Raw genomic sequence first — 27,958 nt, forward strand, 5'->3', positions numbered from 1 at the left:
TAAGCTCTTGTTAATAAATACTTTATGATGAATCCAAATAGATTTCCTCCTCTAGAGCAATTATGGTAAAATGGGCTCTAATAGGGCGCAGGGCCGCCCCGGGAAGGGCTGGGTGCTTTTCAGGGCCTAAGTGCCTCCTTCCATCCCCTCTAATGAGCACTTCCCAATCATTTGCATCTGTCTCGGCAGCAGGTCTCATTACCAGGTTAACTTATTACCGAGAGCCGCTTTGGCGAACAGTTAAGAAGCGGCTACCGGAGGCTTTACTGGGGCCGCAGGAGAGCGTTTTGTCTGTGCCGAGGTCGCCCGTGGGCTCCGGCGAGGGGAAACCGAGGCAAGGCCAAGGAGCAAGTCCCCACCGTGCCCCTTTTGGGTACCGGGATTTGGGGATTCTCAGGATTACCGTCGTCTCGGTGGCTTCATCCCCTCCCCACCCCCCCACCCCCAACCGCCGCGCCAAGGCTTGCCGTGGGGGCACGGCACCCAGCACCCAACTTGCCAGCCCCTGCCCGGGCTCGCGCGGCCGCGGGGAGCGGGACCTGGCAGGAGCGGCGGCGGTGGGAGCCGGCAGCAGTTTGGAGGTGTGGGGCTGGCTGGCGGGGAGGCTGAGCATCCTTTCATAAAATAAACCCTGTGTGGTCCCTTGCAAGGACCGGGATGCGGCGAGGTCCTCCGCATCACTGCCTGCCCGCGGTGGGGATGGCGATCCCGGGGTCGGGGCCATGTCGGTGGGGAGCAAAACCAGCTCCTGAGGTGACTGACCCCTCTCCTGTCCTCCTCCTCCTCCTCCACCTCCTCCACCTTCCCCCTCCCTCCGTGAAAACTGCTCGGGAATTTCCTGAGGAAACGTTTTTTTCATTGGAAAATTCAGGCTGTTTGGACGAGGCGCTCGAGCGGAGGATGCTCGGAGGGCCGGCAAGCCCGTGCTGCGGTTGCCCGGCCACGGTGTTGTGTCCCTGTGTGGCACATAGCATCCTCCGCTGTCCCCAGGGTGGAGGGCACCCGCCGTGGCCGAGCAGCCGGCGTGCAGAGCCTCAGCACTGGCCGAGCTGGTGAGGACGGGCAAGAGCTAAACCCCAGGCTGCCGGAGGAGTTAATCCTGGCATGGCGTGCCCAGCTCCACGTGGAGCATCGCTCCTTCCCCTCTCTGCTCCACGGCGCGACCGGGACAGAGCCGGGTTTGACCCGTGCCTCAGTTTCCCCTTGTAGCATCTGGCACGGAAAGGCAGCGCTGGAAGGAGGGTGCGAAGAAGGGGTGGGGGGCCCTGTGCCGGGGCCGGCAGCACCCCGACGCAGGGCGTGCTCCTCCCGGAGTCGCGGAGCTTTACAAGCCCGGGCTGGATGGGGCCCAAGCACAGGCTCTCCTGCCAGATTCCCGTCCGGAAATGCCCCGGGAGCAGCCTCGTCTGGGGTATTGCAGCACGTCTCTGCTTCCCAACCCCGCGAAGGAAAAACAGCAGGAGAAACGCTTAACCAGCCCTTTGCCGGCGCTCCCCGCTGCCGGCTGGGGTGGGGGGGACGGCGGGGATCGGCGACGGGGACAGGCGGAAAGGCGCATCCCTGCCTTCGCTCGCCGAAGCGGAGCTGGGGGGGAAGCTGGCCGGTGTCAGCCGGGGTGGCGTGCCTGGCTGCGGGGCTCGCTGGCTGCACGATGCCAGCGGCACGACGGGGATGGAGGGCACGGGGACGGTCCCCAAGTCCTCTAGTTTGTCCCTTCGGTGCCCAGCTGCAGCCGTCCCACCCGCCCGTCTGTCTGTCCTGCTGCCCCCCGGCTGCCCTCGCCTGGCCCCGGCTAAAGCGGCTTAATTCCACGCGGCATCTCGGCGCGGGATAAGCCGGGCGGGAGGGAAAGTTGGTGAGGGGCTGATCGGCTTTCAGTGCAGCTCCCGTCCCGCCGTAATCCTGGGGAGGGGGATGGCCACGATGCCTTTCGGGGGCACCGAGTGCCGTAGGGACTTCTGCACGCAATGGGGTTTCGGGGGTCCCAGATGCGGGTTCAAATGGGATCTGAACATCTTCGGCACCGTGGTGAGGGGGGGGGGGTCAAAGCCAGCGTCTGCTCAGAGCCCCGCAGAAACTGGGGCTTGCACTTGCCGCCCCGTGGCAAGGCACCGAGCATCCCCTTGGCCATCGCAGAGAGGGCGAGCGGCACCCGAGGGTGCCACCTCCCCCAACACGGATAACCTGGTTCTTGCCCGACATCCCTGCAGCGGTGCCACCGCCAGCGGGTGGGCAGGGACGGGGACAATAGCGCGGTGTGTCCCCCCCACACACACACTGCTCCAGCCCCGGTCCTGCGGCCGGCCCTGCCGCCGGCTGCCTGGGGAGGATGGCGGGACCGGGGGGATGGCAGCAATTTGTAGGGCTCGTCTGAATAACCGGCCACCAAGGAAGATCAGCCGCCCACCGCCCGGGCCAAGTATTGTTTTTGGAACTGGCTGCTGCTTTTTTCGGCTCCTGTCTTACTTTTCTTTGACCTTCTTCCCTGATTTAAGACACATGCCCGGCCCTTGCCCAGCTGCACTGAATTAGCGGCTGCTGCTGGGGAGGGAACCAGACCCTGCGGCCGCCCCGGGAACAGCCGGCGGGGACGAGTCCACCGGGCAGGGATGGATTCCCCCGGCAGGATGAGTCCCCCAGGCAGGGATGGGTCCCCAGGGTCAGGATGGGTGCCCCCGGCAGGGTTGTGTCCCCACTGGTGGGATGGGTCGCCCAGTAAGGCTGGGTGTCCTTTGTCCCTTGTGGGGACACCGGTGGGGTCGCAGCGCTGGTGAAGCTGGGTCCAGCGCAGGGGCTGTCGGCTCCCGGGGACAGCGGGGTCTGTGCTGGGGTGATGGATCTGTGCTGGTAAATAATGGGGGTGTGCTCGAGGGGACTTTTGCGGGGGTTAGTGGGGCTGTGGGGGTGGTTGGTGCCGGCGGTCGTTGGCGTCTGTACCGGGTTCAGGGGACGGGGGGGTCTGTGCTGGGACATTTGTGCCAGGTCACAGCGGGGGCTGTGCGGGGGACGCCGGTCCGGGGGACACCGGGGGCCGCACCGGGGAATTGCGCTGACTGTCAACAGGGTTTGTGCCAAGGGAGCGGGTTTGGGGTTTCGTAGGGGCTGGTTTGGGGTTAATGGGGTCTGTGCTGGACTTGGGGCTGAGTAGGAGTTAGCGGGGTCCGTATGGGACCGGTCCCTGCTGGGAGCCTCCGGGGGACACTGTTCCCTCCAAGCAGGGTCACTTTGGGACAGAGCTGCTTTAGCCGGGGAATGGCATCGCTGTCCTGGGATGAATGGGGCCGGCCGCTGTCCCCAGAGCCGCTCGCCCCATCCCACTGCCGGTGCTCCGTCGTCCTCTGACTACTGCCCGCGGCCGCCTTCTGAGTCCCCCCGCGGAGCAGCACTTGCCCTTGGCACCTTCCCCGCAGGGACGGTGACCCAAACCCGGGCACGAACCCTGCGAACCGGGGCCACGGGCACGGTGGCGGCGGCTGCCACCAGCCACCCCCTTGCCTGGCCCTGGCAGCCTCCGGCGGGATTCGAGCGCCAAGCTGGGCTCCTTCTGCCTCCACATCATCACCGGCCACGAGGGACCCCGAGGGCCAAATCCTGCCCTCGGGGACCGGCTTGCTGCCGCCCTGGCCGCTCACGGGGATGCTTGGCCTTCTCCCTCCCTTTTTCCCCGTCGGGAGGGCTCCCGACACCTCTCGGTGCCCCCCTCCCGCCGCCCCCAGTCAGGAAGCACTGATTTTCCAAACTGGGGGGAAAAAAAAAAAAAAAAAAAAAAAAGGGATGTGGGAAGGAGGGGCCAGGGAGGGGAGGGGAGGGGAGGGGGGGGGATGCATTTTCCTTGTTTTCTTTTGGGGCCAGACTCGTCCAGCAGCGCTCGCCAAATGGAAAAAGGCAGTCAGAGCACGCCTTGTGCACCGGGCCGGGCGCCAGCCGCCGGGCTGGCCGCAACTGGGGCAAACTGGGGGAGTTTCCCGCTGGTGCGAAGGGGAACGGAGAGGTCCAAGGCACCCGCAGCCCGTGCGGGAGCACCCCGGGATGCTGGGGGTGTGGGGGACCCGTCCCTTGGGTGCTGCGGTCTGGCAGCGCCTGGCGCTGGCGCGGCAGCTCCGACGGGTGCGATGTCAGGCGGGATTTTTGCGGGAGCAGATAGATCCCGGCCCGCGTGGGTGGGAAGGGGAGAGGGTCCAGGTGCTGCCGAGGCGACGTGCCTTGTCCTTGGGAGCGTTGCAGCCGGTGGGATTTATGGGGGGCTGCCGGGACGGGGGGGATCCCGCTGCACGGAGAGGGGTACCCCGTCCCTGGTGGGAGTGCGCCTCCGCCACAGCTCTTCCTCCCGGTCGTCCTGGGGTGCAGCCTGGCGGGGATGTCCCCGGCAGGTCCCCACGGGCTCCGCAGCCGTCGCGGGGTGGATTTTGGGGGGCGGAGGGGCTCAGCTAAGAGTGACCGCCTGTCCCTCTGCTCCCTCAGGATGAGTTCCACCCCTTCATCGAGGCGCTGCTCCCCCACGTCCGGGCCTTCGCCTACACCTGGTTCAACCTGCAGGCCCGCAAGCGCAAGTACTTCAAGAAGCACGAGAAGAGGATGACGAAGGACGAGGAGAGGGCGGTGAAGGACGAGCTGCTGAGCGAGAAGCCGGAGGTGAAGCAGAAATGGGCCTCGCGCCTCCTGGCCAAGCTGCGCAAGGACATCCGGCCCGAGTGCCGCGAGGACTTCGTGCTCTCCATCACGGGCAAGAAGCCCTCGTGCTGCGTCCTCTCCAACCCCGACCAGAAGGGGAAGATGCGCCGCATCGACTGCCTGCGGCAGGCGGACAAGGTGTGGCGGCTGGACCTGGTCATGGTCATCCTCTTCAAAGGGATCCCGCTGGAGAGCACCGACGGCGAGCGCCTGGTCAAGTCGGGCCAGTGCACCAACCCCATCCTCTGCGTCCAGCCCCACCACATCAGCGTCTCCGTCAAGGAGCTCGACCTCTACCTGGCTTACTTCGTCCGCGAGAGAGGTGGGTGCCCGATGGGTGCTCGTCCGCCTGGAGTGGGGGGGGGGGGGGTGTTCTAGTTTTCCCCTCTGTCCCCCCCCCACGATGTCCATCCCATCCCCGGCTCGGGGACACCGCTTGGGGACGTGTTGGCAGACCTTGCGAAGAGGAGCCCAGTGCTTCCCTCCTTCCAAACCGCTGCCCCGGCGCTGCCCCCCACCCTGTCCACGCAGACGCTGTCCCCCGGCCGGGTCGGATCCCGGCTGCCCCGGGAGGTGCGTGCCAGGGAGGGCAGGAGGCGAGTAATCCCCAAGGATGCTCCTGGCTCTGGGCATCCCCAGAAGGGGGTCTTGGGGGTGGGGGTGGGGGTGGTTAACCCCGCATCCCACGCCTGCCTGACGGCAGCCCGGTGCGGAGCGGGTGGGCGGCGTGGGCAGGGAAGGGACAGCCTGTTCCCGGCGCGTCCTCCGAGGGCTGGAGCTGGGAGCGCTCCAGCAGTGCCAGTTTGCCGTGGGCTGAAGTCCCAGCCCCTCGCCCAGCGGGTGACCGAGGTAGGGACAGGAGCGGCCGAGGCTGGCTAGGGAGGGGGCAGCGATAAGGAGGGAGGGAGGGTCAGACCTGCTCTCGAAACCTTGACGATCGAAAGGGGGAAACTGAGGCACGGTGGGACAGAGCAGACGGCGGTTTCCAGGCTCAAGGGATTATGTCCTTAAGCCATCGTCCTCGCTGCCAGCTCACACCACCTCCTCGCACGTCGGGAAGGGGAATCTCATAGTAGCTCGGGTCGGATCTTAATTTTATCCGGGCAGGTTTGCCGTCCCCGGCTGGTGACGTGCTAGTCCAGACACCCTCCGGACAGCTGGGGTCCCCCACGGACCCCAACGTCCCCCCAGGCGGGTGAGGAGCCCGGGGAGATGCTTCATGATCCGCACGGGCGAGGGCAGACCCGGGTTCACAGGGATGATGCAGAGCATGGAGGGGGGGGGGGGGGGATCTGCGACGGGCAGCCCGGAGGGGGGGTCGAGGGGCTCGCAGCCCTCCACGGCCAGGCCAGGCTGCCCAGGGGGGCCGGGACCAGGACACCGGTCCCCTCCTGGCAGCCCACACCCACAGACCCGGGTGATGCCCCCCAGCCCGTGTCCCCCAGCCCCGTGAGCGGGGGGGGGAGCGTGAGGCTGGTGCCTCTTTGCCCAGCGCTGGCCAGGACCCAGGGACCGATAGTGACACCACGGAGGGCACCGCGGTGCCAGCGGTGCCAACAAAGGGAGTGCCAGCACCGTGAATAATGGTGGGCACGGACAGCCCGAGACGGCTCTGCCCCTGCCTGGCCAGCGGTGGTGGGATACGCTGGGTGTCACTGGGGAAACTGAGGCACACTGAGCATGCGACACACCCCCCCCATCCCCATCCCCAGGGAGCCACATGTCCCTCGCAGGGCACTGGGGGGGGGACCGCCATGCGCTCGTGGCTTTGGGGAGAAGCAGAGCACAGCCTCTGCCGGGGGTGCGTACGGGGGCCGGATCCTGCCCCGGGGTCCAGGTGGGACCCCGGGAAGGTGGAGGGGCATTGGCAATCGACTGGGGGGGTGCACGTGTGCGCATATATGGTACCAGCGCCGTACGCACGTGGCTCACCCGCTCGGCAGCAGGATGGGGCCCAAGGGCGTACTGGGAACGGCGGGTGCTGTGCTGGGGACTGGGGGGGGGCCTGTGCAGGACCCGGGAGCGGCTGCTGGGCAGGGTAAGGGGGTCTCGTGTATTGGGCTGAGACACGGTCATGATGGGCTGAACTGGGATGGGGTACTGGGCTTAACTGGGGTGCTGCATGCCATGCTGGGGGCACACCATACTGGCTGGGATGGGGGCACTGCGGACTGGCGTGGACTGGGGGCACGCTGTGCTGGCTTGGCTGGAGGTATAGTGTCATGCTGGGCTTGAGGGGAGTACCCTATACTGGGCTGGACTGGGAGCACCCCCATGCAGTACTGGGAGCCCAGTGCTGACGGCAGGGACCAGGACCCCCCACGGCAGCCGTGACGGGGTCCGCTATACCGCTTGGCGTGCCAGTGCCGGCGGGTTCCCCGGCCACACCGCAGCCAGCGGGTGTCCCCGGGGGAGGTGGCTGCCCCTCTGCCACCCCCCCCCCAACCCCCCTCCCACCGGCGACCTTGACCCCAGCGTCTGGGTCCCCAGCAGCCGCAGTCACCTGACTGTCTAATTGGGAACACAGCGGCTGTAAATACTCTCTGATAAGGCCTGGCAGCCTCTCACTTTCCCTGTTAAGGTCGCTCTGCGCCCCGGTTAAGGGGGACCGGGACGGGGCGGTGGCACCAGCTGAGCCGGGGGTGGGACCCCCGCAGGGTGCTGGGTGCTGCGGTGGGTGCTCGGCATTGCCCCCGGGGCCCCAACCCGCAGCGGGCGCTTTCTTTGGGGCTGTGGCTAGCCAGGGGTTAGCCGGCTGTGGCTAGCCAGGGGTTAGCCAGCCTGCGGCGGGGGAAACTGAGGCAAGGGGGGGACATCGGGGCAGCAGCGGCTGGCCCAGGCGACGGCACCGTTTGGGGTGCGCTGGCCATCCCCAACGCTCGCTGGCCACCTCCCTGCCCAGCACGCTGCCTGCTCCCTCCTGCCTGCTCCCTCCTGCCTGCTCGCTCCCGGGCGCTTTCCCCCTTCGCACATCTCACCCTGCGGCCATTCCCCCCCCCCCCACCACCCACAGCATCCTCAGCCCCAAAGGGTCCTGGGGAGGGCAGCAGGAGGTTGGGGGGGGGGGGGGTGTCTCATCCATACAGAGCCCCCCCACCTCGGCCAGGCAGCTCTGGTTCCCCGCAGCTCCCCGTGGCCCCCCATTATCAGGCCGGAGCACGTGGGCTCTCGGCTCCCCCGCCTACGCTCGGCCCGTTTTGCTGGTGTCAGCACAATTTCCCAGCCGCTGCTCTGGCAACGCCGGGGAGGGGAAGGCGATGGAGGAGCCCCCCCCCCCTACACCCCCCGGCACTGCTCTCCCCACCTGGGGTCGAGGGCAGTCTGGGGTGGGGGGCTGAGCTCCCAGAACCTTCTCTCCCCCCCCCCCCCCGAACTGATGCCAAGGGCCAACTCTGCCTCTCGGCTCTTTCTTGCCCCCCCCCCCCCCATCCTTCTGCCGGGAAGAACCCACCCGGCTTTCCATGCCCCCCCCCCGGGGGCACTTGGGGAAACTGAGGCACGAGCGATGCCGGGTTGGGGGGAGGCCCCATCCCAGCCCCATTGGTCCCTGGGGGGGGTTGGGGGCAGCGCCGTGGGGTGCAGGGGAGCGCCGGACACCTGGGTGCACTGCCCAGCTCTCAGCAGCACAGCGCCAGACCCCGGAGCACCCAGCCCCGCACCCGCGACCCCCGGTACCACTGCGGGCTGGGTGGGCTGCTGGGTTGGTGCGGGATGGGAGCAGGATGGGATCAGGGATGGGAGCAGGGATGAGATCAGGGATGGGAGCAGGATGGGATCAGGGATGGGAGCAGGATGGGAGCAGGATGGGATCAGGGGTGGGGTCAGGGATGGGAGCAGGATGGGATGAGGGATGGGAGCAGGATGGGAGCAGGATGGGATCAGGGATGAGTGCAGGGATGGGAGCAGGATAGGAGCAGGATGGGATCAGGGATGGGAGCAGGATGGGATCAGGGATGGGAGCAGGATGGGTGCGGGATGGGTGCAGGGATGGAAGCAGGACTGGGATCAGGGATGGGAGCAGGATGGGTGCGGGATGGGTGCAGGGATGGAAGCAGGACTGGGAGCAGGACTGGGAGCAGGGCTGGGTGCAGGACTGGGTGCTCGATACGAGCAGGGCTGGGTGCAGGGCTGGATGCAGGGCTGGGAGCAGGGATGTGAGCAGGACTGGGTGCTGGATGCGAGCAGGGCTGGGTGCAGGGCTGGGCTGTGCACACCGCAGTGGGGGAGGGGATGGCGCTGCAGCCCAGGGCTGGGTGTGCAGCGGGTGGGGGGGGGCTGGGGAGGGGGGGAGCTCGGAGGTCGCTGGTGAAAGTCAAAAGCATTGCAGTAAAATGGTAATCAATCTCCCCAGTCGATGGTGCCAGGACCTTCGAAGCATTACAGAGAGATTCCTCCCAGCAGCTCCCGACGGCAGCAGCCAGTCTGGGAGGGGCTGGTGCCCCCCTCCCTGCACCCTCACCTCGGTGCTCCCCACCTCTGGGCCCCCCCCCGCACCCTCACCCTTATGCCTCCATCCCTGCATCCCCATCTCTGCACCCCCATCCCTGCATCCCGCATCCCTGGACCCCTATCCTGGTATCCCCCATCCCTAGAGCCCCCTCCTCGTGCCCCCAGCACTGCATCCCACATCCTGGTACCCCTCCATCACTGGAGCCCCCTCCTCGTGCCCCCAGCACTGCATCCCGCATCCTGGTACCCCTCCATCACTGGAGCCCCCTCCTCGTGCCCCCAGCGCTGCATCCCGCATCCTGGTACCCCTCCATCACTGGAGCCCCCTCCTCGTGCCCCCAGCGCTGCATCCCGCATCCTGGTACCCCTCCATCACTGGAGCCCCCTCCTCGTGCCCCCAGCGCTGCATCCCGCATCCTGGTACCCCCCCGTCACTGGAGCCCATCCTGGATGGGCTCCAGGAGCCAGGGGGAGGCAGGACAGGGTCAGTCCTGAGCCCTCGCACCCTTTGGGGTGCTCTGGGGCTGGTAGGGACCCTGCAGCCGATGTGCTCAGTGGGTTTGGGGTGGGCAAGGCTCTGCCCTGCAGTGAGCTTCCCCTGGCACTGCCTGGCGGCTCAGCCCGGCTCTGCCCCCCCCCCCCCCCTCCCCCTCCCCAGGGCTGTGCAGGGTGGGAGCAGATGGGTGCCCAGGGCAAGCAGGCGGCGAACCCCAGGGTGGCATCCCGCTCCCGGCACCCCCCGGCACGCTACCGCGTGCAGCCAGCCATGCCGCCGGCGGGGGACGGCACCCAGGGGGGAGGCAGGGACCTCCACGTCGTGCCAGCATCTGCGTCTCCCACCGCCTGGCAGCCCCTTATCTCCCCTCACCAGCCTCGCCGCTGGCTGCGGCGCGAGGCAGATGGCACCAATCTGCCGGGGAACCCGTGCCAGGGCTCTCGTCCCGAGCGCGCCTGCGGCCGTGCCAGGCCGGCCGTGCCAAACGTCTGCGCGGTCCCCTCCAGATGGAGGAGCAGGCGTTTCCCCGGGCAGCGCCGCTCCCGCCAGCCCCCGCACAAATATTTATCGGCAGGGTGGCGAGGAGATTGATGGGGTGCACAATATTTGGGCTCTGCCATTCGCAGAGCCGGGCACCGGCGGGCAGGCGGGCCGGAGAATCCCCCCGGCACACAGATAAAGACGTGCAAACCCTCCTCCCGCTCCGGGTATCTCTGTGCTCCCACCCAGCGAGGCCGAGGTAGAGGGCAGTGAGATGGGCAGAGCCCAGCGGGTCCGGGAGGAGTGACAACCCCATCTGTGTCCCCCCCCAGGAAAGGGCACAAGGGTATGAGACATCAGAGAATCCACAGGGGCTGAGTTCCTGCCCCCAAGAGGTGCGTGCCACAGAGGCGGGTTGGAAAGTGCGGTGACCCCGGTCATCCCTGTCCCCTACAGCGTCACCGCCCGGGGAGGGGACCCGCCATCCCCAAGCCTGGCGGCGGCAACAACCAGGACGATTTCAGCGCGCTGGAGCTCTCTGGATCGATGTGCCGGCGACCTTGGGGAGGTCAGGGCTTCCCCGGCTCTCCCGCAGTGCGCCGAGCCGGAGGCATGCCGGAGCCAGCCGGCTTCCCCGCAGTGCCCAGCTGGCAGGGGGGCAGCCCCAGCCCCGCGTCACCGGTGAAGCGAGTTGCCCCGTGCTCAGCGCCGTAGCCTCGGCCAGGGCCAGCGGTGCCTGCCGGGGACCTGGCACGGGGTACCGTGTCCTGTGGTGCCGGGGTAGGAGTGGGGACAAGGGGCCGGAGCGGTTCCTGTGCCGTTCAGCGCCCGATGAATAAAAGATGAGCGAGCTCTGTCTCACGAGCACCTGCCGTCCCCCCCCCCTCTCCGCCTTCGCCACCCGCCATCCCCCCGCGCTGGCAAGCGCCGTGCCCTCCCCAGGGCCGCAGTTGCCATCCTGGCCGGGCGCCCGGCTCCGTGCCGCGCTGGCAAGGGACAGCTGGGGCGGCAGATGCCCGCGGCGCTCCCTCCCGCCGGCGGCTGTGGGCACGGAGTGGGGGAACAGACGCCGCCAAGCCCCCCGGCCATGCCGCTGCGCCCCCAAACCAGGCTGGCACCGCCAGCTGAGACCTGGGGTCCCTTGCCGCGACGGCCCCCGCGCCGGGGTCTTGAACCTGCCCCCCCCACTGCCCCCCAACCCTTTGTGGCCTCAAACCTCAGCCCCGAGCGGGAGATTCCCACGATGCACTGGGAGCGATGCCTGCAGTCAGTGGGGGGGCACAGGGGCTTGGGGGTGTCAGGGGGGCCGGGGGGGAGGGGGGGGGCTGTGGGACTCGGGGGGGGGCTGTCCCACAGCCAGGGGCTGTGCGGTGGGGCCATGCCGGGCTGTGGGGCTGTGTAATGCTGTAGAACAGTGCCGTGCCGTGGGGCTGTGCCGTGGGGCTGTGCCGTGGGGCTGTGCCGTGCCGTGGGCTGGGGTTGGTGGGACAGTGAGATGGTGGCAGCCCAGGCCCCCGGGGGGGGCAGGCAGGGCAGGGGCCGGGCCTGGGACCCTCTGGCTGCACCTGCAGAGGGGGGGTATCCCCCCGCTCCCCCCATCTCCCTTCTTTGCCTCCCGTCCCTCCCGTCTTCCGCTTTCTCTTCCCTCCCTCCCTTCTCCCTGTCAGCTCTTTCCCTCTTATTTTTATATTCTTCTCTTTTGTTCTTTTTCTTTTTCCTATTTCTTTTCCTTTCTTTTCCCTTTTTTGTCTTTTCCTTTTTCTTTTTTCTTTTTCTTCTTTTTCTTCTTCTTTTTCTTCTTTTCTTTTTTCTTTTTCTTCTTTTTCTTCTTCTTTTTCTTCTTTTCTTTTTCTTTTCCTTTTCCTTTTTTCTCTTTTTCCTTTTCTTCTTCTATTTCTTTTTCTTTTCTCTTTTTCTTTTCTTTTTCTTTTTCTTTTTCTTTTTCTTTTTCTTTTTCTTTTTCTTTTTCTTTTTCTTTTTCTTTTTCTTTTTCTTTTTCTTTTTCTTTTTCTTTTTCTTTTTCTTTTTCTTTTTCTTTTTCTTTTTCTTTTTCTTTTTCTTTTTCTTTCTTTTTCTTTTTCTTTTTCTATTTCTTTCTCTTTTTCTATTTCTTTTTCTTTCTCTTTTTCTTTTTTCTCTTTTTCTTTTATTTTTACTTTTATTTTTATTTTTATTTTATTTTTATTTTTCTATTTTTATTTTTACTTTTATTCTTATTTTATTTTTATTTTATTTTTATTTTTTTATTTTTATTTTTACTTTTATTTTTACTTTTATTTTTATTTTATTTTTCTTCTCTTTCTTTCCCTTTTCCTTTTCCTTTCCTCTCCACTTTCCTTTGCTCCGTCCTTTTTTCTTTCTTTCTCTTTCCCTCCCTGTCTCTCCTTCCTCTCTCCCATCCCTCTCTCCTCTCTCCCACGCCCTCCCAGCAGCTGCAACCCAGGTTCCCCCCAGTCCCCCCAGCCCAGGATGCCAGCACCCCGGGGGGGGGGGGGGATGTGTGCCCCAGGAGGAGTGGGGGGCTCAGCCGTCCCTTTGTCCGTTCCACTCTCTCCCGTCCCTTTGTCCGCTGCCATCTGTCCCCGCTCGCCTCGGCGGGCGCCGGCAGCCCTGGATGTGGCCCAGGCCTGGCAGGGCCAAGCGAGGGGGCGGCCGCGCCGCCCTCCTGGGGGGGTTCCCCCCGGCTGCTGCCGTCTCCCCGCGCCGGCCGGGGTCGGCCGAGGACAAACCCGCTCTCTCCCAACGCGCCGGCGCTGGCTCGCAGGCGCCGGCCAACGTGCTCGCGCCTCCCAAGCCGCCCGCTCGGGCCAGCTGGCTGCAGCCGGCGAACGTGGCAGCGGGGTGCGTCCGTCCCCCCCCTCCGCCACCTCGGGGGACGCCTCCAGCCAGGACCTCCCCGGGGTTCTGCTCGGCTGAGGGAGGAGAAGCTGCCGCCCCCGCGGCATTCGCGGGCTGGCAGAGAGCGGGCTGAGACCCAGCAAACTCATCTCACCCCCACAGACCACTGCAGCCCTGCGGCCACGGGGAGGGGGGAGGGGGAGGCTGAAGGGGGAGCGGGATGTCATAAAGGACATGGTGGAGGGGTCCGGTGCCCCCGGCGCGCCGGCCAGCCCGGCTGAGCCGGGATTTACCCGGCACACACGGCGTTTCTCGGGGTATTATATAAAGGCGGTTACACAAGTGGGTCTGTTCCGGGTTTTATGTAAGGGCCACCCCAGCCCGGCAGCGGGACGGGCAGCGGAGCCACTCAGACCCAGGGGGGGCCCACTATGGGGTGGGGGGTGCCGGGGTTTTGGCAGGGAGGGAGCCCCAAATCACGCCTGCCCCCCACAGCCTCCCTCTCCCCTAGCCCTTCCAGTGGGGCCACTGCCCCACAGCGCTCCGGCTCCCATAGGTCTCCACGTGTCGTCCCCCCCATCCCACTCAGGCTGTTCACTCTGGGCCCTACTGACGCACGTTGCGGGGGAGGGCCAGCCGGGGGGTACCGGAGGAGGTGCGTGTGGGTCCTGGGACGGTGCTGGGGCTGCGCCGCCACCGAGGGAGAGGTGGGGGGGGGGGGGGAAGCAATTCCCCAGGGAACTTAGCCCTGAACTGTCCCCTGGGGAAACTGAGGCACAGGGCAGGAGCCTTCATAACTGAGGGGGGGGGGAAGGAGGAGGAAAGCTGTTGCCCTCTCCGGGGGGGGGGGGGGGACCTGGGCCGCGCACACCGGCGCCAGCAGCTCCACCAGTCCCAAGCATCCTTCAGCCTCTGCGCTTGCGCCCCGCGCCGCTGCCGGTAACACCGTGCCCTGTTACCATCAGTGCTCGGGCACAGAGCCAGGGCTCTCCCGCGGCCGCGCCAGCCCTGGGGGGGGGGGCACCCAGCCTGCAGGGACCCCACCCACCACCACCACCCCCCCCACCAGGTCCGGCCCCGCTGCCCAGGGGTCGTTCCCATGTGCCGAGGCCTCGGGCACGGAGTCGGCCGGAGGGCCGGCGGCACCTTGCCAGCCGGCGGGGCCGGGGTGCCGGGGATCCATAATTCAATGGGTGGCATCGGTCCAGGCTGCCAGCGCGGCCGGTAGCCTGGGCAGCCCTCCTTGTCCCCCCCTCCCCCCCCCCCCCCCGCCGAGCACACACTTTGCTATTTTTAAAAGCGATTGGATCCTGGATTGGTGCACCTCTGCGCCAGGCAGGGGTCCCCGGCACTGAACCCCCACCCCGCAATGTGGCAGCAGGGTGTCCCGTCCCCCCGCGCCTCCATCCCCCATCCCCACCCCGGGGGGGTGCGGAGCGTGCAGGATGCCCCCCACCGGCGATGCCGAGGGACACGGGGGGGGGTCTCCAGACTTCTTTTGCTTTCCTGCTGCAGCTGAGCCGCTTGTTGGATGCTGGATTTGGATGGGGGGGTGGTGGTGGTGGTGGTGTCCCCCTCCCCAAAATACGTCCCTTGGAGGGAGCGAGGCCGCGGCAGGAGCCCGGTGATCCCTTCGCCATTTTAGCGCGCGCCGGCCGGCCGCGAGCAGCTGTCACATGGCGGTGAGAGCAGAGTTTGGCCCGGCCGTACCGCGCCGGAGGAGGCAGCCAGAAATTCGCTGGCGAGCTCGCCCGGCCCAGCTGCGAGGATCGACGGCAGTTTTGGGGGGGTGGGGGGGGGGTGGAGGAGGGGGAGGGGGGGACACCGAGCCCACGGCCCCCCCATCCTCGCGCCCACGTGCCTCCCTCAGCGGGGACAACGAGGGTGCTGGGGAGGGGACAGTCCTGCTGCCAAACCTCGGAGCTCGGGAAAGTCCCCGGTGCTATTTGGGGTGCCGTGGCTGAGACGGGGGTCTGGATTGGGGGGAGACCCCCCTGGCTGCCCCCCACCCCCCCCATCCGGGAACAAGAGTGGGTGGGATGGCGCCGGCGATGTGGGGTCAGGGTGATGCTGGGGAGAGGGTGTGGGGGCACAGGGACATGGGGGGACACCCATGGGGATGGGGGGGGTGGGGGGGGTACTCAGGGCAAGCAAGTGGCCTTGCCGGGTGCCCTGGGGGGGGACAGGGCCCAGGCTGGGGTGGCTTTTGGGGGGAGCAAAGGTCGACGTGGAGCATCTGGGGGTGATGAAGGGTCCACGTGGGGCTTCTCAGGGTGAGCGGGGGCCGCGTGGGGCGTCATGGGGCGAGCCATGGTGGGGACGTCCCCGTGGGCCGAGCTGAAGCCACGTGAGGAACCTCAGAGGCCACCGCGTGAGGGCCCGGCTCAGGGGGGGGCTTCCTAGGGCCTGAGCACAGCCCGCCCCCCCCCCCCCCCCCCAAAAACGGGCAGCGGTGCCATGCCAGGGGCGAGCGGGGGGCCGGGGAGCCCTGAGGGGACAGCGGGGGGAGCGCGGGGAGCCAGGCCGGCCTCGGGGCTGTAACCGCGAGACACCGCCCCGTGCCTTGGCCGAGCTCCACCGCTAACCACTTCCAGAGCCGCTGTGAGATTTGTTGTTTTAAGAGGCGAGGAGGGGCCGTGTCCGGCCGCGCGGTGCCCGCGGGCGCGCGGGGGGTCCCCGCTGCCGCTCGCCCCCTTCCCCAGCTCGCTCGTGCCCCTCTCGCTCCAACCGCCCGCTCCCACCCGCTTGGGCGCGCGACAACTTCCAAAATGGGGTGGGGAAGGGGAAGGGAAAAAAAAAGAAAAATGGAGAGAAGGAGGCGGGGGGGGGGGGAAAACCCTCGCGCCCGTCGCCGGGGGAATTTCTGCTCCCTAAAATGGCTGCCTGGAGGAAGCCAAGTGTGCGGGCAAGCGCGCGGGCAAGCGCGCGGGCACGGGGCTGGCCGGTGGCGGGATGCGGCGTCGGGGCGGGATGCCACGGGGCCGGCGGCATGGAAGGGCTGCCAGGCCGACGCGGGGAAAGGGTGGGGAGGAACGCCGGCAAATTGGGGAGGGAGACAAAATGGCTGCGTTCGGCGTCGACGTCAAGCGGCCCCGGGGGTGGCGCGGGCGGCGCACGGGGGGTGTCGGGGTGGGGGGGGCGGCGGCGGCGCGATCCCGCTCCCCATGTGGCTTCGGCCTGACCAGCCAAAAATAACCGCCCCGGGAGCCACGTGTGCGCGAGGGACTGGGGGGCAGCAGGGGGGGGAGGGAGGGGCAGAAAAAGGGGGAGAAAAAAAGGAAAGAAAGGGAAAAAAGCCCCGTCCGCAGCAGGCGGGCTGGCAGCGGCCGCCGCTGTGTTTTGACGGTGTTGTTTGGATTGTCGCAGCCCTTTCCCGGCATCAGCCAAAGCTGCGAAAGAGAAACGCCGAAGGCCAAAGGGTGGGAGGAGGAGGATGGAGGAGAGGGAGGAAGGATGAAGATGGGGCCTGGGGAAGGGAGGGGGGGGGGGGGGGAGAACAGCATGGTGAAAGTTTTGGAAGGGCTTCGGGAGCAGCCGGGCCGAGCCTGCGGCGGGGAAGAAGGATGCTCCCGAGTGCGGTGGGGTGCGCCGGCCGTGCCGTGCTGTGCCGGGGTGTGCCGGTGCCGCTGAGCTCAGCGTCTGAGCCGGGTTATTTTTAGCTAAGATGGGAGCGGGGACGGCGGGGACTTGGGGGGGGTCAGAGCGGGTGCTGCCCTGCTGCCCTCCCGGGGGGCTTGGGGGAGGCAGGATGAGGTGGCACGGGGTGGTGAGGACGATGCCAGGCAGCGGTGACACTGCCCGGTGCGGCAGGGATGGGTGACGGCAGCGGTTGGAGGGAGGAGAGGAGGCAGAGGGGCAGGAGTGGGACCAGGCGGCCATCACCGTGCCTCGGGGCGGGTCGAGCAACGGGGGTTTCCATCCCTGGGGGAGCAGTGTCTGTATCCTGCATGCCAGCGCGGGGCTGTCCCCGTGTTCCTCTCGCTGGCTGCAGGGAGGGACGCTCGGTGGCTCTTCCCCCGTGCCGGCTCGGTCGCGGCCCTCCTGCAGTGTGGGAGCTGCTGGCCAGACCGTGCCTCAGTTTCCCCTCAGCGGCAGAGCGGTGATGGAGGCTGCGGGTGCGGGGGGGGCGGTTAGCCGGCAGGTTTCCCCGGCTTGTACCGGCGTGAGGTGGCTCACCCCGGTGTTTTTTCTCCTCTTGCAGACGCAGAGCAGAGCAGCAGCCCCCGGACGGGCATCGGCTCAGACCAGGAGGACAGCAAACCCATCACGCTGGGTGAGTGGGACGTGCAGGGCTCGGGCAAGGGGTCAAGGGACACCCAAGCTCGTCCCCAGGGTCCCTGTGGTGGAGGTGGCCCCCTCGACAGGTGGTCATGCCCCCTGTGCCGGCGGTTCCCACCAGCTGCTCCAGTGCCCCCAGCCCCAGCCAGGTGCTGCCTGGTGCCTGCAATGAGCTGTGTATGGCCTCAGCCTCATCCTGTGGCCAGCAGAGCACCGCCAGGGCCGTGTCCCTTGGGGGACAGCAGCTGCCATGGGGGTCCCACGGTGGGAATGCAGCCCTCAGCCCTGCCAGTGCTCTCACCCGTGGGGAAACTGAGGCACGGAGCAGCCCCGGGGTATCCTTGGCACAGAGGAGATCAGTCAGGGTGGTCCCTTGCTGGGGGAGGGAAGGGGAGCAAAGCTGGCTGAGGTGGGGGGAGCGGGTGGCATTACGGGGGATTTGGGGGTGTTGGGGTGCCCTCGAGCATCGCCACAAGACAGTGTGGGACAGGAGGGGTGGTCCTGTGTCCCCCCCTCCAGCACTCCCTTCTCTCTCCCATGCAGATTCGACAGACTTCCAGGAAAGCTTTGTCACCTCGGGAGTGTTCAGCGTCACCGAGCTCATCCAGGTGTCCCGAAGTGAGTGCCACCACGATGCCACCACCCCACACACCCCCTCATCCCGGCTGCCCGGGCACAGCGGTGTCCTGACAGCTCCCCCATCCCGGCTGCGGGCTGGGGCTCCCTGCCCTGCTGGGCGGGGGGAAATGCCGGACCCCCCCCTGAGCCCCCTCTCTCCCCGCAGCGCCGGTGGTGACAGGCACGGGGCCAAACTTCTCCCTGGGGGAGCTGCAGGGCCACCTGGCCTATGACCTGAACCCCTCCAGCACCGGCATGAGGAGAACGCTGCCCAGCACCTCCTCCAGCGGGTAGGTGATGCCGGGGCAATGCTGGGGTGATGCTGGGGTGATGCTGGTGTGACACTGGGGCAATGGGATGATGCCGGAGCAATGCTGGTGTGATGCCAGTGCGATGCCGGGGCAATGCTGGGATGATGCTGAGGTGATGCTGGGGCGATGCTGGGATGATGCCGGGGTGATGCTGGTGTGATGCTGGAGCGATGCTGGGGTGACACTGGGGCGATACCGGGGCCAGCCCGAATAGAGCAGGGAAGGTGGGGGACAGGCCGGATCCTGCGGCGGGCGGGCGCTGATCCCTTCCCTGTCCCCCCCCAGGAGCAAACGGCACAAATCGGGGTCCATGGAGGACGACATCGACACCAGCCCGGGGGGCGAGTACTACACCTCCTCCAACTCCCCCACCAGCAGCAGCCGCAACTGGACAGAAGACATGGAAGGGGGTAGGTGCCTCCCTATAGGGGCCTCCCTATAGGTGTCCTATAGATGCCCTCCTGCTCCTATAGGCCCCCCCAGCCAGCTCAGCCGTTCTCTACAGGCGCTATACAGCCCTCCCCTGTGAAAGCCCGGGCGCTCCGTGTGGGCCATGGTATCGCTATAGGGCCCCCCCTTAAACACAGACTTTCTATAGGGGCTGTGGTGTGGCTGTAGGGCCCCCTGATTTATGCAAAGGCTCTCTATAAGTGCTGCGGTGTTGCTATAGGGCCGTCCATCATGCCCAGGTTCTCTATAGGTGCTGTGGTGTTGCTATAGGACCCCCCCCTTAAACACAGGCTCTCTATAGGGGCTGTGGTGTGGCTATAGGTCCCCCTGATTTATGCAAAGGCTCTCTATAAGTGCTGCGGTGTTGCTATAGGGCCGTCCATCATGCCCAGGTTCTCTATAGGTGCTGTGGTGTTGCTATAGGACCCCCCCCTTAAACACAGGCTCTCTATAGGGGCTGTGGTGTGGCTATAGGGCCCCCTGATTTAGGCACAGGCTCTCTATAGGTGTCGTGGTTGCTATAGCCCCCCCATTTTGGCACAGGTTCCCTATAGGTGCCGTGGCGCTGCTATAGGACCCCCCCCCCCTTAAACACAGGCTCTCTACAGGTGTCATGGTTGCTATAGCCCCCCCCCCCCATTTTGGCAAAAGCTCTATATGTGCCGTGGTGTTGCTATAGCCCCCTGTTTAGGCACAGGCTCTCTATAGGTGCCATGGTGTGGCTATAGGACCCCCCCCCTTTAAACACACGCTCTCTATAGGTGCCATGGTGTTGCTATAGCCCCCCCATTTAGGCACAGGGTATCTATAGGTGCCATGGTGTGGCTATAGGACCCCCCCTTTAAACACACACTCTCTATAGGTGCCATGGTGTTGCTATAGCCCCCCCATTTAGGCACAGGGTATCTATAGGGGCCATGGTGTGGCTATAGGACCTCCCCTTTAAACACACGTTCTCTATAGGTGTTGTGGTTGCTATAGCCCCCCCCCCATTTAGGCACAGGCTCTTTGTAGATGTTGCTGCAGGACCCCCCTCATCGAGACACGGTCTCTCTCTATAGGTGTTCCCTATAGGGCCAGCCCAGCACCCCAGCCCCACACCAGCCTCTCCCAGCCCCACGGCGGCCGCTGGCGCAGCTATGGACAGCTTGCTTTCTTGCTTGGCATTTTTTTTTTTTTTTTCCCTTTCCTGTCTAGACAGCCCCAATTAGCTGTTCATTAAGAAAAGAGGGGGGGGGGGGGGAGCTGGGCTAATTAAAGCGATGCTGCGGGGCTGGCACGGCGGCTCCCACGCCCCGGGGCGCCTTCGTGGGCTGCAGGGGAAGGAGCCGCTGGTCTTTCTCCCCCCTTGGCTCTTACCCTGCCTCCCCGCACCCCCAAAAGCAGGGCAGGATCCATCCTGCTCCCCCACCCCCCCATTCCAGCCCCAGCCCTGCCAGAGCTCTAGGGGTGCCCAGCCCGGGGGGGGCTGGAGGCATCGATCCCATCAGAAGGAGAATTGGGGAAAGCCAGTCCTGCCCCAGGATGATGCCCCATAAGTGCTGGGGACTGTGCCCCATCCTGGCTCCCCCCTCCCCAGTTCCCATGGGGCCGAGGCTGGGGGGGGGGGGGCGGGTGGGAGGGCAGGAGGGTCCTCGGGGGGAGATGTAGCCCCCTCCCCGAAGCGTTGCACGCTGGCGTGCGTGGCAGGAGGGAGCCGTGTCGGGGCGTCCCTGTCCCCCCACCGGTGGCCTGATCCAGGGCAGGGGTGAGGGGGATGGGGGGGGTAGGGGGGGGTTACGACAATCCCGTACAGGATGTTCTGGGAAATCCTCCTAACCCCCGGCTGAGAAGGGGCTAAACCCATTACCGGACCTGGGCCAAATGGCCAGAGCTAAAGCCACGGTGGCGGTGGGGGATTAATGCACCCACTGCCCCCCCCCCATCCCCGTCCCGCTCAGCCCTGTGCCCTGGGGTGGCCCTTGGGCACCCGGGCATCCAGCGACGTGGGGTCGCAGGTCCCTGGAGGGGTGTCCCCCCCACCCCAAGCAGGCACCTTTCTGCCCCCCCCCCCCCCCCAGCTCCTTGTGCCGGCGGCACGTGACCCCCAGCCCCGAGGTGCCGGGAGAGGTGGGTGCAGGCAGCGAATGTGGCAGCAGGGCGCCTCCGTGTCCCCCACCACCACCACCTCGGGGGGGGGGACACCCCCACCCCCACCCCATGCCTGGCCTGTCCCCAGGGTGCCCCAGGAATGAGCACCCCAAGCCCAGGCCAGGCTGGCAGCAGCCCCAGGACTTTGGGGTCCCGTGGCATGTGCCGGGGTGTGACGCTGCGCCCCGTTTTCCCCAGGCATCTCCCCCACCGTGAAAAAGACGGAGATGGACAAGTCCCCCTTCAACAGCCCGTCGCCCCAGGATTCCTCGCCCCGGCTGAGCAGCTTCACGCAGCACCACCGTCCCGTCATCGCGGTGCACAGCGGTGAGTGTCCTGCCGGGGAAACTGAGGCACGGAGCGAGCGGCTCCGGGGTGGGGGGAGCCAGTGACTTAGCTCGCAGTGACGCTGTGGGTCACCCCTTGCGCTCTCGCCCGCAGGTATCGCTCGAAGCCCGCACCCGTCGTCTGCGCTGCATTTCCCCACCACCTCCATCCTCCCCCAGACGGCCTCCACCTACTTCCCCCACACGGCCATTCGGTACCCGCCTCATCTCAACCCGCAGGACCCGCTGAAAGATCTCGTCTCGCTCGCCTGCGACCCGTCCAACCAGCAGCCCGGACCGGTAAGGATCCGGCCCCCATCCCTTCATCCCATCACTGACCTCGCCGTGGGGCGCCGGGGGGCTGCTGCCAACCGGGCTGCCAGAGGGGCGTCCCCTGGATCGTCTGCAGTCACTGCCGTCACCGCCGCCACCGCCGCCGCATTTTAGGGGGTCAGGGTGCTCCGGTGGCACCCCGGTGCCGGTACCCAGCCTGGTAGGGTGTTCCTACTGCCGCGGTGGGGGCTGAGAGCGGCTCCGGCCGGTGCCTTGTGTTGTTTCGGGAGCGCCGCTGTGCCTGGTCAGTGTTGGCACCTCGTTTCTCCGGCCATGGAGGTGCTGTCCCCTGGCTCGGTACGGGGTGTCACCTCGTAAGGGAGACCGGGCGGTGGGTGAGCCGTCAGCCGGGCTTGGGGGTGTCTGGTGGGAGCGGGAGCGTCCGGGAGGAGATCGTGTGACCGTCGCCAAAAAGCCACCGTCCACCAGCGTGCCTGGGACAGCGATGGGCTCCGCGTGTCCCGTCCGTCCGACAGCCAGCTGGTGACCCGTCAGCCCCGCCACTGCGCCGTGTCCCCCAGCATCCCCACGGGGGGTGGTGGCACGGCCACACCGTGCTGCTGTGTGCCTTCCCTCGCACCAGCACCCAGCACCCCATGCACCCAGCACCCCGTGTACCCAGCACCCTGCGCACCCAGCACCACCGTCACCCTGTGCACCCTGCACCCCGCGCACCCACCCCCCTCCCCGGGCTCCCTTCATGCCCGAAGCCGGGGATGGCCGCATTCCCACCCCCGCGCCCTGCGCCCCCGCTGTGCTCCCCAGATGCAGAGGGGCTCTGGGAGCCCCTCCGAACTCTGCCTAGCGTCCGCCTGCTGCCCCTCACCGGCGAGGCCTGATGCCAGGGTGAGGGGCATGGCTGCTCTTCCCCCCGCTCAGCGGCTCAGTGCCGGGCTGGCAGAGGCCGGATTCGGTGCAGCTTCCCCGCCGGATCGGGCACGGGGAGCAGATCCAGGAGCCTTTGAAGGCCGGCACCGCGGGGTGCCCCTTCCCCGCAGGTGAGCGCTTCAAAGGCCTCCCGCCGCCGCGGAGAAGTGGGCACAGCACACCGGCTCTGGCATGCGCCGCCATGGGGCATGGCATCCCCCCCCCGCCCCTCAAGCCCACCCCGAACCCTCCTGTGTCGCCGTGATTTCCGTGTTGCCGGCACCGACCGTTCAGGGCTGCTCTGAGACCCATCAAACTCGTGTCAGCGGTGAGGGATGCTCCGTGCCGGTGCCGGGCGGCACCGGGGGCTCACCGGGCCGGCTTCGCCGGTGCTGCGCGTGCTTCCTAATGGCTTGTGCTGTTTGTTTTTCTGTCTGTGTTGTGTCCCCAGTTAAATGGAAGTGGTCAAGTGAAAGTGCCCAGCCACTACCTGCCCACGCAGATGCTGGCGCCGCCACCTCCCCCCGGCATGCCCCGCTTGGCCGTCTCTCCTGACACCAAATCCACCACGACAACTACCGAGGGAGGGACGACCTCACCGACATCACCCAGTAAGCACCCCGCGGCGCCCACCCCTCTCCCCGGCCCGGCCGGCCCCCTCCTCTCGCATTCCCCCCCTCAAGACTCAAGATTCCCCCCTCCAAATCTCGGTGCTGCCGGGGGGATGTTGGCGGAGGTGGCCTCCCCGCAGCCGGGGAGAGGGCGGCAGCTGGCACGCAGTGAGTTTGCTGGGTCTCAGGCAGGTCGGAGCGGGCAGGGTTTGGGCAGGCGGCTCTTGTGTGTCGCCCTCCCGCAGGGGGTCCCGTGCTGGTCCCAGGGACCGGCCCGAGCCCCATGTCCCTCCGAGACGGCCGGGGGAGCGGCAGCGGAGCCGCGGTGAGGCTCCCCCAAGCCGACATCCTGCCCAAACCCACCTAACGCAGGCAGGGCTTGCAGGGGAGGCTGTTGCCTCTCTGTGCCTCAGTTTCCCCACTGGTCGGCAGTGGCGGTGCTACCGGTGACGCAAGGACCAGCCGGCATGGGTGTGGAGCTGGGGCTGGGGGCAGCGTGCCCGGCTGCGCCGCACCGGGCTGCCGTCCTCTCGCTGCCACGGGGGTCCCTGGCACTGGGGACCCCGATCTGATCGGGGACTGTGAAGCGACGCGGGTGCAAGGACTGCGTGCAGGGCTGCCGGAGCCCTTGACGGGAGAGGCGCCTGGGGAGCCTTCATTAGCAGCGGTGGCTGACGAGCTCATCCTCCTCCACTCCACCTCGGGGGGGCTTTAGCACCTCAGCCAGAAGGATTTTGGGGCGCTGGGTCCCGAGCTGCAGAGGGAAGACGCTGACGTCACTCTTGGTCTGGCATCAGGGCGCGTGCCGCGGTGGTGGGACGCCGTGCCATCACCGCACTCCGCGAGAGGGTTGTCCCTGTCCCGCTGTTCCCACGGGGGGACGCCTCCTGGTACCCCAAGGGGCTGCCACGTCCCCCAAGGGGCGAGCCCTACGTGGGGGACACCGTCCCTGGGGGACAGGCCACAGCCGGGTGCTGCCAGCCGGCCCGTGCGTGTCGAGGTTATGCGGCGTGACGAATCAAAGCCTGGCTGACGTGGAGAGGACAGCTCGGGGTGGCATGGCCCGGCTGGTGACGGCCACAGGGAGGGACCGGGCAGTGCCAGTCCCCCCCTGGGCTCAGGGTAGGACGCGTGCGGGGGACACTGACTGTCCCCAAGGGGCGCAAAGGTCAGCTGGCTCCGAGCCCCCCGTTCCTCCCTGCAGCACCCTGAGCCCAAGGGCTCAGCGGGGTCAGGGGTCCCACTGCTGGACCCCCAACTGGGGGGGCGGAGGTGGCAGCAGGGGGGACACGGCCGAGTGGAGCTGGTGGCTCCCATCGCACTCGCCCCACGGCAGCTCCTCTCGGCAAGCTGCAGCGCCGGCACGGTAGGAGAGCACCCGTCTGCGCCTACACCCTGGGGGTCTCTCGCATCCCCCAGCCCGCCGTCGCCCCAAAGCCGCTCCTGCAGCAGGGCACAGCCCCGGGCGCAGCATCCCCGACCTCCGCTCGCCCAGCGCCGGGGCGCAGCCAGGCACGTCGCCTGGCCACCAGCTCCGGGTGCCCGGGACGCCCGTCCCGGCAGTGCCAGGGAGTGGGCCAGGCTTGGCCCCGGGGGGACGATGGCGGTGCCGCTGGCAGCCCCCGTTAATGAGCTCTCGTTTGTTCCCCAGCCTACTCTGCACCAGGCACGCCCCCTGCGAACCGTTCCTTCGTGGGATTAGGACCAAGGGATCCTGGGAGTATCTATCAGGCACAGGTGAGAGCGGGGATGCTGCTGGGGGGACCCTCCTGCCCTCGCCCCGGGCATCGCCGCCGTGGCATCGCTGTGGGCATTGCCGCCATTGGCATGGCCATTGCGGGCATCGCCGTCATGGGTATCGCTGCCGTGGCGTTGCCAACACGGGCATCCCCACCGTGGCATCGCTGCCGTGGTATTGCCACCGTGGGCATTGCCGACGTGGCTGTTGCCACGATGGGCATCACTGCCATGACATCACTACCATGGGCATCGCTGCCATCGGCATGGCCGTTGCAGGCATCGCCGTTGTGGGCATCGCTGCCATGGTATTGCTGCAGTGGCATCACTGCCATGGGTATTGCCACTGTGGGCATTGCCGACATGGCTGTTGCCACGATGGGCATCGCTCCCATGACGTAACTGCCGTGGGCATCACTGCCATGACATCACTACCGTGGGCATCGCCTCCATCGGCATGGCTGTTGCGGGCATCACCGTCGTGGGCATCTCTGCCACGGCATCACTGCCGTGGCATTGCTGCAGTGGCATCACTGCCATGGGTATTGCTCCTGTGGGCATTGCCACTGTGGCAATTGCCACCATGGCATCACTGCCATGGATATTGCCACCGTGGGCATCACCACCGTGGGCATGGCGCCACTGTAGGCATTGCTGCCATGGGCATTGCCACCTTGGGCATCACCACCATGGCATCGCTGCCCTGGTATCGCCACTGCTGGCGTTGCTGCTGTGGCCATCACTGCCTTGACATCGCCGCCGTGGGCATACCCACCACGGGCATCGCCACCCGGCACCCTGTGCCGGGGGCTTCGGGCTCTGGGTCCCTTAGAACAGAGGGAGGTCACTGCTGTGCCCATGCTGGCACCTTGCCCTCCTCTCACCAGGCTCCGGCTGTGCCCTGCCTGGCACCGCGGCACAGCCGGGCTGCCCCAGGTGCCCACAGCATCCCCTTCTCTCCTCTGACTGCGCCCGGCAGCCGCTCCAGCCGCAGCGGGATGTGGCATGCGCCTTTCCGGGGCCTTTTCGTTAGTCCTGGGTATTTTTGAACCGGTACGTCGTGAGCCAGTGCCAGCGCCGTGGACGGTGCCGCGGGGCCAGGGGAGGTGTGCCAGCACCTTGCCTCACTTGTGATACGAGTTGGCCGGCCTCAGCGGTCCCAGCAGGGGCAGCTTCGGGAGGCTGCAGCCCTGCCTGGGGGGGTGACGCCGGTGCCGGGGGCAGTGGGACGGGTGTGTGGATGGCGCCGTGCTGGGGGCACCCCGGGGTGCTGCACCCGCCGGGGGCAAGCGCTCAGGGCACTGAGCTGTGCCGAGGGGCACCGAGGAGTGCTGTGCTGTGCCAGGGTGCGAGCACTCAGGGACTGTGAGCTGTGCCGTGGGGCACCCAAGGGTGCTGTGCTGTGCCAGGGTGCAAGCTGGGCCACCCAAGGGTGCAGCCCCCGCACCCTGCCTCAGTTTCCCCAATCCTACACGTGGGCAGAGCACAGTGGGGTGGGCGCCCCGAGGCCTTTGGGTCCCTAAAGAGGAGACATAGGGCAGCGCCCGGAGAACCCCAGGGGACCAGGGTGCTGGGGACCCTGCACCCCGCACCCCCCCCGGGGGTCACAGCTGCTCGCAGCCCCCGAGACCCGCAGGGTCCCTCTCCCTGTGCCGCCTGTGTCCGCTCACGCTCCGGGAGCTTTCCCCAGGGACTCAAGGATGCTTTGCTTGGGGAAACTGAGGCACGGGGGAAATGAAGCGGTGCCCCCGCGTCCCGGGGAGGGGTGGCTGAGACCTGCCGCTCTCGGGTCATGTGTGGCAGGGCCGGGAAGGGTTAAGGGAAGCGGCGGCCCCGAGCTGTCTCGTTGCCAACGGAAACCAGACATGAGGTAATCAGGGACGAACTTGAACTTGAGGCTTTGGGGGGGGGGGTCGGGGGGGGAGACAATGGGAGGGTGGCACAGGGCCACCCCACGGGGTCTCCAGCCCTGCCACACCTCCTACCCGTCCCCAAGCGGGACCGTTCCCTGGGGAGCGTCGCCTTGGCCGTGGAGGTGCAGAGGGACCGGCCACCACGGAGGGGACAAGGGTGGCTCCGGCGCAGAGGACTGACAAACTCAGTGCAGGAATGGGGGACACCCTGCCCCGGCGAGGCGAGGCGGGCAGGGTGACAGCTTGGGGACAGCTGTCTCAGGGTGGAGAGGGGACACGCCGGGGGGGGATGGAGTGGCTTCGCGGCGCAGAGCACTAACGCCGGCCTCTCTCTTCTCTCCCGGCAGTCCTGGTACCTGGGATAACCGCCGCCGTGCCGCCCCTTCGCCTCCCTTCTCCTCTGCTTTAGGCACCCCCAGAGGAACATCCCCGTCCCCGAGCACCAGGCCCAGCCTTGCGGTGACGACGGAGAGCGTGGACTCACGACGACGACGACGACGACGACGACGACGACAAGCAAAACCCACACCCGAAGGAAAGAGCGAGGGAAAGGAAGAAGGAAAAGGGTCAAACTTTTTTAAAAAGGAAAAACAAACAAACAAACAAACAAAAACAAACAAAACAACAACCCACCCCAGGAGGACCTTCCCCCCCCCCCAACCCCGGCGATGCGCCAGAAAACAAAGAAACAGGAAAAAAAAGAAAAACAAACACTATTATTTGTCCCGTCGGCCGGCGCCGCGCCGAGACCTGACACAACTCGTGCCAGCGATGCCTCCCGGAGCAGCAGCGGGGCTGCGGCACCAGAGCCCTACCGGCCACTCGCCGGAGGGTCGGATATGCAAACGGCTCTTGACTCTCTCATTCTTGCCTCTATGTGAGTAGAAAAGATCAAACCCCCGTCCTCCCCCCCCCGCCGTCCCTCCCGCCGTCCCCCCCCGGCCCCACGCAGACTCTCGGGGGGGGCCCCGGGGCCGGGATGGGGCGCGGTGGGTTGGGGGGACCCCTCCTGCCGCCGGTTCCCAACGGATGCGGGCGCACTCGCCGGCTGGGCGGTGGGATGCTCCGTGCCGTGAAAGCGCCGCGGGGATGGGCGACGCCGTGACATGGTGATACGGTGACATGGTGGCACGGTGACGCGGTGACACCGTGGTCAGCTCGGCTTGGCACAGCGCGAGCGAGTGTCACAAGGAGGAGGGGGCTTGGGGCCACGGAGGGTGCATGGGCACGGCCGGAGGACGGTGGCAGCGGCGGTGGCACCCCGATTCCCACGGGGACACGGCGTGGGGACGTCCCCACCACGGCCCCAGCGGGACCCGGGCTGCCACCGTCGTGCCGTGGCACCGGTCGCCGTCTCTCTGCAATGTCTTCCTCGTGCCCCGGCGTGCACCGGCCCCAACCCCAATGTGTCCCCCACGTGTGTCCCTGTGTCCCCCTGCGTGTCCCCACG

At 66.8% G+C, this 27,958-nt stretch overlaps 1 protein-coding gene across 1 annotated transcript; it reads left to right on the plus strand.

Moving 5' to 3' along the window:
• Nucleotides 1-4,455: 4,455 nt before the first annotated feature.
• NFIC (nuclear factor I C) lies at nt 4,456-27,086 on the plus strand (the record flags this gene model as incomplete). Its single annotated transcript, XM_082495218.1, has 10 exons — nt 4,456-4,993; nt 17,136-17,207; nt 17,756-17,830; nt 17,997-18,120; nt 18,427-18,551; nt 20,920-21,048; nt 21,163-21,347; nt 22,699-22,858; nt 24,510-24,595; nt 26,856-27,086. Coding segments are annotated over 10 exons (1,512 nt in total), but the record flags the coding sequence as incomplete, so codon positions are not given.
• Between the last annotated feature and the right edge of the window lie 872 nt (nt 27,087-27,958).

Source organism: Vanellus vanellus (assembly GCF_965231255.1).
Source record: "Vanellus vanellus genome assembly, chromosome: 25".
NCBI classification, from domain to species: Eukaryota; Metazoa; Chordata; class Aves; order Charadriiformes; family Charadriidae; genus Vanellus; species Vanellus vanellus.